General features: G+C 29.6%; 1 protein-coding gene across 1 annotated transcript; it reads left to right on the forward strand.

The window, feature by feature from the left end:
- The first annotated feature begins 658 nt into the window (after positions 1 to 658).
- Positions 659 to 7,060, forward strand: LOC133322841 (repressor of RNA polymerase III transcription MAF1 homolog). The gene is made up of 3 exons (XM_061531796.1): positions 659 to 1,015; positions 6,223 to 6,500; positions 7,002 to 7,060. The coding sequence occupies exons 1-3, from the start codon at positions 659 to 661 to the stop codon at positions 7,054 to 7,056; spliced, it is 690 nt and encodes a 229-aa protein (XP_061387780.1). The 3' UTR covers positions 7,057 to 7,060.
- Positions 7,061 to 7,891: the final 831 nt, after the last annotated feature.

Consider the following 7,891-nt stretch of genomic DNA (forward strand, 5'->3'; position numbering starts at 1 on the left):
AGTGTAATGTTTACTCAGCAACAACAACAAGAACAACAACAACTCAGACAGCAACAAGAACCCCAACAAAGATCATCCGCAGCCATTAACCGTAGAATTTCGAGCATAAAGGACAACAGAGCCGGTGTGAAGAAAAGAAGAATTCTGGTACACCCCTCGACCATGTTCAGAAACTTCAACAATTGGCAACAACAACAACAAGTGACGACACCCGTTGCCGGCCAAACGATAATGAACCAGAGCATTTGTGCCAGATCAAGATTCAGCATTTGCTCACAACCGATATTTATATGTCTCCAAGCTTAAGGAGTGTGACCCAGCAACGACCTCTTGAAATTTTGAGCACCTTTAATATTACAAAAAAAGGTCGTCGTGTGTCCCTCTCTTAACTTAGGATTGTTAAGCTTATATGCATCGTTAAGACAAAAGCAAAAATAAAAGATTTCAAACAGAACAAGAATATTTCCAAAAAAGAAGAAAGGAACACCACTTTACAAACATAAAGGAGAATAAACCCAAAACAAAACATATCTTTATTGAAAGTGGATCAGCACTCTTGAACAATAACAGAGAAGATCTAAAGAAGACGGAAAGCCTGTTTAAGATTTTACCTGGAACGTAAAATCTCATCTCTTGATTACTTATAGAAGTTGTCAAAATGAAACTCCTGGAAAGTTCACGTTTCGAGGCGATCAACAATGCTCTGTCCATTGGTTCGGGCAGCAGCACCATCTTTGGACGCATTGAATCGTATTCATGTAAAATGGTTGCAGCCGATAAAAGTCTGTATAAACGTTTCACATCGGAAACTCATGGCTATGGTCCACATGATTTGCAGGCTTTATCGCCACCACAGACATTGGCTGATTTATCGCCAAATTTTCATCGCAATAATAGCCAATCGGGGGATGAGGGTGTCATCTTGTGTGATACCATATCACGTAAAACCCTATTCCATTTGATTGCAACATTGAATGCATCATTCGAACCGGATTATGATTTCTCAGATGCTAAGGTAAGACGACACAATGTGAATACTTTTAGTCTTAATAATTTCATTTTCTTTTTTTTTACATTTCATATAATGAGAGTTAAAAGGAACCTGATATGAATTAAAAGGAACCTAATATGAAAAATATGACCATACAAATTGGATCTATGGAATAATGGAATTTTTAAATTATTTTAGATTTTTAGCAAAAATACCATCAAAACTTTATTTTAGGAGTTCGATTCTAATAGAAGAATTATTCTACATCAAATTTCACTATGGGTCACCGAACAAAAGAAATATGTAGATGCAATAGGTATCGTGAACAAGCGTGACTAAAAATTTTCTAACCAATTAAAAATATTATTTTTAGGTTATTTTCAATTTGTATCAACATTTCAAACAAAGCTTGATTTTTAGAATCTCGATTTCAAAGGAAGAATTATTCTACATCAAATTCTATTATGGGTCATCGAACAAAGGGAACCTGTAGCTATTATAGATATTATGAAAAACCTAACCAACAATTTGGATAGGATTAAAAATAAGATATTTTAGGTTATTTTTGTTATACCTATACCAACATTTTTAACAAGGTGTTATTTTAGGATCTCGATTCCAAAGGAAGAATTATTCTACATAAAATTCTACTATGGGTCAACGAAGAAAAGAAATCTGTAGCTGTTATAGATGTGATGAAAACCCTGACCAACAAATTGGTTAGGATTAAAAATAGAAAATTTTAGGTTATTTTCGTTATATACCAAAAATTTTAAAAAGGTATCATTTTAGGATCTCGATCCCAAGGGAAGAATTAATCTACGCCAAATTCCATTATGGGTAATGGAACAAAAGAAACATGTATCTATTATAGATGTCATGAAAAACCTAAACTACAAATTTGGATAGGATTAAAAATAGGATATTTTAGTTTATTTTCGTTATATACCAACAATTTTTAAGATGTCATTTTAGGATCCCGATACCAAAGGAAGAATTATTCCACATCAAATTTCACTATGGGTCAACGAACAAAAGAAAACTGTAGCTATAATAGATATCACGAAAAATGTGACGAACAATTTGCTTACACGTAAAAAGATATTTATTCTACATCAAATTCCATTATGGGTCACCGAACAATAGAAACCTAACCAACAATTTTGGATAGAAGTAAAAACTTTTTTCTTTTAGGTTATTTTGGTTATTTACTTGCATTATTTTTCATTTTATGTCCTCTTATGACTATTCGTCCCCTTCAAAACTAATTATGACACATAAAAACACCCATAATCTTTATTTGCGAATTTCCAGAAAACTGATAACTTATACTCCGAACATTTGTGATGATTCAGAATATGATTTTCCTTTTGTTTTTTCAAAAAATACAAAACAATCCCTTGTTTTCTTTTTAAACTTTGAAGTAAACATAGATAAGAATGTCTGTCATATAGTTGAAGAGGGGCGAAACAAACAAACGACGGAACGACTAAGGAAGGCTAAATATGGCTATTTATAATACGTGACTTGATTATTCAGATAGTTTATTTTCTTATTGTTATTGTTGTATTGAATTGTTCCGCTTTTAAGAATATTTTGTTTTTTCGAATGTTGGGAATACGGATTGAGGAGCGTAGTTAATAAACAAAAAATTTCACTCACGTATAAAAAATACAATGACACAAAATTTGTATAGTTAAAATTTGTTGTTGTTGTTTTTTAGCACTTATATTTTTTTATTGAGAGATCTTACTAGTCTGGGTGTGACAATCGGAGAATAACCACAAGTTCTGCTTTTTTGAAGAAAATAAGATTTTTATTTTTTTTTCGATTTATATGGAAATTTTAACGAAAACTTCATTTTAGGGTCTTGATTCGAAAGAAAGATATATTCTACATTAAATTCCACTATAGGCCGCCAAACAAAAGAAATCTGTAGATATAATATTTAATATGAAAAATCTGTCTAACAATTGGGTTAGATGGAAAAATACGATTTTTAGGTTATTTTTAATTAGCAAAGGAATTTTCAACACAGCTTCATTTTAGAGGCTTGGTTTCAAAGAAAGAATTAATCTACATTTAAAATAATTTACATACTAAATATCACCAACAATTATGTTACTTGAAAAAATTGTTTTTTTTTTAGGTTATTTTCGATTTGTAGCAGAATTTTCAACAAAACTTAATTTTAGCAACTCGTTTCCAAAGGAAGATATATTCTACATAATATTTCACTGTAGGTCACCGAACAAAAGAAATGTGCAGCTATTATATATACCGGGAAAAATATGACTAACAATTTGCGAATATAAAAAAATGGAATTTTTTAGGTTATTTTCGATTTGTAGCAAAATTTTACAAAACTTCATTTTAGCAACTCGTTTCCAAAGGAAGAGTAATTCTACATTAAATTTCACTATAGGTCACCGAACAAAAGAAATCTGCAGCTATTATATATACCAAAATAAATATAACCAACAAAATTTGTGTATATGGAAAAATGGGATTTTTTAGGTTATTTTCGATTTTTTTATCAAAATTTCCCACAAAACTTCATTTTAGCCACTTGACTCCAATGGAAAAAAAATTCTACATCAAATTTCACTATAGTTCGCCGAACAACAAAAATGTGTAGTTGTAATATATAGCATGGAAAATATGTTGAACAATTTGGGTAGTTGGACATTTTTTATTTTAATTGAAATTTGGTCACCTTCCTTCATTCTTCATTTTGTTCCACTGTCTTTACAAGATATCGACCCCTACCCCTGCCCTGCCTGTCTTCCTACACACATTTCATGCCAGTTTTTTTTTTTTTTGTCACGTGATGATTCTCTTATCACTTGGCTACACACATATGGTCGACATAATACTATAAAACGTGCTTGTGCTTGGTTTTTGTTCAAACTTTTGTCTTCTACTGTACAAAAAAAAAAAAAAAACTACCTCGATATATGGGGAAAACAAGAAACAAGGTGAACTTAATTTTTTAGGCGGGAATATTAATTCGATGACCACATACTCCGTTGGCCGGGGTTGGGCTCTAATATTGACTTGGTATTTTTTTATTTATTAGCTTTTCATTTATTTATTTACAGTGTGATAACAAGGCCGATCGGTAAATGAACTGGTCTTTTCTTTGTTATAAATTCTCTTCATGTTCAATTAGGGAAGTTTCGTTTTTCTACAATTTATATTGAATTATATAATTAAAACATAATTGTGTTTTGAAAATTTGGTTAATTGGATTTTGCAAACAAATTGGAACAACAATCTACGTCTGAGAAGAGAGGAAAACAAAATTCGTTTTGCGTAACTATTTGTTATACTAGATACTAGGTGGCAGTTCTGCTGCTGTTCTTGTTTTCAAAACAAAATCTTCAGATTGTTTTTTTTTAAACAAACCATTTGTTGTTTTGAGATTTTGCCAAAAAAAGTAACAACAATTTTTGCTTTTATCTCACACACTTAGCTAGCTTTTCGACTGTCTCGTCATGGTTGTTGTTGCTATATGCCTTTATTCAATGTCAAAACAAATATAATAATAATAAAAATAGCAAATGGAAATATACAAAAAATCAGCTGGGTACTTATTCTGTAGTCTGCTAAAAAGAATTATTGTTTTGTTTTTTATTTTTTTTTTTTGTTGGTGGTTATTTGTTTGCCTCTTTTATTTTTGCTTTTAATAATATTGACAAACAAATTAGAACAACAAGAACAATACATTATAGTATTTATATATGTATGGCAATGTGTGTATGTGGTTAGGTATTGTGGCAAACATTGTCTGTGTCTTTTGAGGAAATCTATATATTCCTTTCTTTGGTATCTGTCTTGTGAAACGCACATTAACCTATATTTACTCAAAATAAACAAATTAAAAAAACATAACTTGTTAAGCTAGTATGTGTATGTGGGAATTTCTTTGTTTTGAAAAGAAAATTTACTCTCTTTTAATACCCAATAATCAATATTTTTATTTCCAAAGACCCACCATACAAAGATTATTCTTAATCATTGCAAAAATTTAGGTTATTTTCATTTATAGCAAAATTTCCCATAATAATAAATTTAGGAACTTGATTCCAAAGGAAGAAATATTCTACATCAAATTTCACTATAGGCCACCGAACAAATGGAATCTGTAGCTATTATATATACCAAAATAAATATAACCAACAAAATTTGTTTAATGGAAAAATGGGATTTTTTAGGTTAATTTCGATTTGTAGCAGAATTTTCAATAAAACTTTATTTTAGCAATTCGATTCTAAAGAAAGAAATATTATACATCATATTTCACTATAGGTCCCCGAACAAAAGACATCTATAGCTATTATATATACCAAAATAAATGGAATCAGCAAAATTTGTGTACATGGAAAAATGGGATTTTTAGGTTAATTTCGATTTGTGGCAAAATTTGTCACATAATTCCAATTTAGAGACTTGATTCCAAAGGAAGATATATTCTACATCAAATTTCACTATAGGTCCCCGAACAAAAGAAATTTGTAGCTATTATATATAATAAAATAAATATATCAAATAAAATTTTTGATTATGGAAAAATGGGAATTTTTTAACTTCATTTCAATTTGTAGCAGAATTTTCAACAAAAGTTCATTTAGGAACTCGTTTCCAAAGAAAGAAATATGCTACATCAAATTTCACTATAGGTCACCGAACAATAGAAATCTGTAGCTATTATATAAACCAAAATAAATGTAACCAACAAAATTTGTGTACACGGAAAAATGGGATTTTTAGGTTAATTTCGATTTCTAGCTGAATTTTCAATAAAACTTTATTTTAGCAACTCGATTCCAAAGGAAGATATATTCTACAACAAATTTCACTATAGGTCTCCAAAAAAAAAAAAAAAATAAATTTGTAGCTGTTATGTATACCAAATTAAATGTAATAAATAAAACTTGTGCATAGTGGAAAATTGGATTTTTAGGTTAATTTCGATTTGTAGCAGAATTTTCAACAAAACTTTATTTTAGCAACTCGATTCCAAAGGAAGATTTATTCTACATCAAATTTCACTATAGGTCACCGAACAATAGAAATCTGTAGATATTTAGATATCATGGAAAATATATGTAATATAATTTAAATTGGTTTAATTTTCACCTTACTGTTTATTTCACCTTTCATTTTATTTTTATTAAATTTTCTTGTCCCTACTATATAATAATGTTTTCTTTCTTTCTATTTTTCAGAGTCATGAATTCAGCAAAGAACCCTCATTGCAATGGGTTATGAATTCCGTACATTCAAATCTCTCTGCATTGGCTGGCGATCAATATCAGGCTTTGCGTCAACCTTTATGGTCGGCAATTGATGATGAAATCAATTTACAAGAATGTGACATTTACAGTTATAATCCAGATTTGAGTTCCGATCCATTTGGTGAACCCGGTTGTCTATGGTCATTCAATTATTTCTTCTACAACAAGAAATTGAAGCGAATTGTCTTCTTTACGTGTCGTGCTGTTAAGTAAGTATTAATAATAAAATAATGTATAATTTCGAATATTATTTATTTTTGGTTTTATTATTAACAAAGCTATGTTGGAGTTCCTAGGTTATTTTCCAAAAGAACCAAAATTAAACACAACACTTAATTTTAGGTGGTTGATTCCAATGGAAGAAATATTCTACATCAAATTTCACTATAGGTCCCCAAACAAAATAAATCTGTAGATGTTGTAAATAACGCGATAAATATCACAAACAAATGTGTTGTCCAAGGGGAAACGTATTTTTTAGGTTATTTTCGATTTGTTGCAAAATTTTCCAATCTGCTTCTATTTGAGGGATTGATTCCAATGAAGGAAATATTCTTCATAAAATTCCACTATAGGTCACCAAACAAAAGAATTCTGTAGAATAGGGCAAACAGTATAGGCCAATTTGAAATTATTTAAAAATATTTTATTATTAACATTTTTTCAATTACCTAACTAATAATATATTTGTTTATGTTTTTCTTTTCTAGTTCCTTATATGCTGGCGACACCTCGGATTTCTCCATGGAGGAAGAAGTTTATTAAACATTGCTTTTTTTTAATACCCAGCTAAGACAAACGGAATCACAAAAGCTCGATGATGATGATGACTACTCTACACTACGTATAGATATACAAATTTTGAAAAATTCTCATCATCTCGACACTGAACTCATATATTTGTTAGATTTTGCTCAGAATATAACTGCACTTTATTTACAACATGAAATGAAAAACAACAAAAACAAATCCCACATATATGTTTGAAATCTTTGAAACTTGTTAGTGTATTTATGGGGCTCGAAGGCAGGTGAGAGCTGCGGTGTGAGAATTCGTGCCTCTAAGTACACGCGATGCCCAATATTGAAGTACTGCTACTTCAATATATTATTATTATTATATTAACTATTATCAACTATATACAATACAACAACAACAACATGAAACTATACTACACATAATAGAATGAATATGAATAATGTTTTGAATTCATCTCTTTAAAAAACAAAACATTTTTTTTTAATTATTAATTTGTCTTTCAACAATTTGCTCTTAACAACAAAATATTAATAACAAGAAGAAGAAATAAAGTAGTTTTAAGATTTAATTTTTTCAATATTTTCTTTTTTTGCAACAATAATAACATTAACCTGTAACGTTGATTCAATATTTTTTTCTTCTATTTAGATATAAAAAAAATAATAAAATATGTAGAGTAAATAGTTTGCTTGCAGATTGATATCACAACATCCCCCCACCCCTAATAAAAAAATGGAAAGCAATTATGCCCACAGGAGGAATAAAATCCTTCTGCTGCCCTGCTCTTTACATATTTTGTAAATATACTTCATGTATGGCTCTATATGTTATTGTTTTTATT

The sequence above is a fragment of the Musca vetustissima genome, unplaced genomic scaffold, assembly GCF_032173495.1.
Source record: "Musca vetustissima isolate MV318-11 ecotype Yass unplaced genomic scaffold, APGP_CSIRO_Mvet_v1 utg4338, whole genome shotgun sequence".
NCBI lineage: Eukaryota > Metazoa > Arthropoda > Insecta > Diptera > Muscidae > Musca > Musca vetustissima.

Excerpts from the sequence above, each read along its gene's own strand:
- LOC133322841 (XM_061531796.1), top strand. The coding sequence starts at position 659 with ATGAAACTCCTGGAAAGTTCACGTTTCGAGGCGATCAACAATGCTCTG. Across the intron at positions 1,016-6,222 it reads ATGATTTCTCAGATGCTAAG|AGTCATGAATTCAGCAAAGA; the intron begins GTAAGACGACAC and ends TCTATTTTTCAG. Across the intron at positions 6,501-7,001 it reads TTTACGTGTCGTGCTGTTAA|TTCCTTATATGCTGGCGACA; the intron begins GTAAGTATTAAT and ends TTTCTTTTCTAG.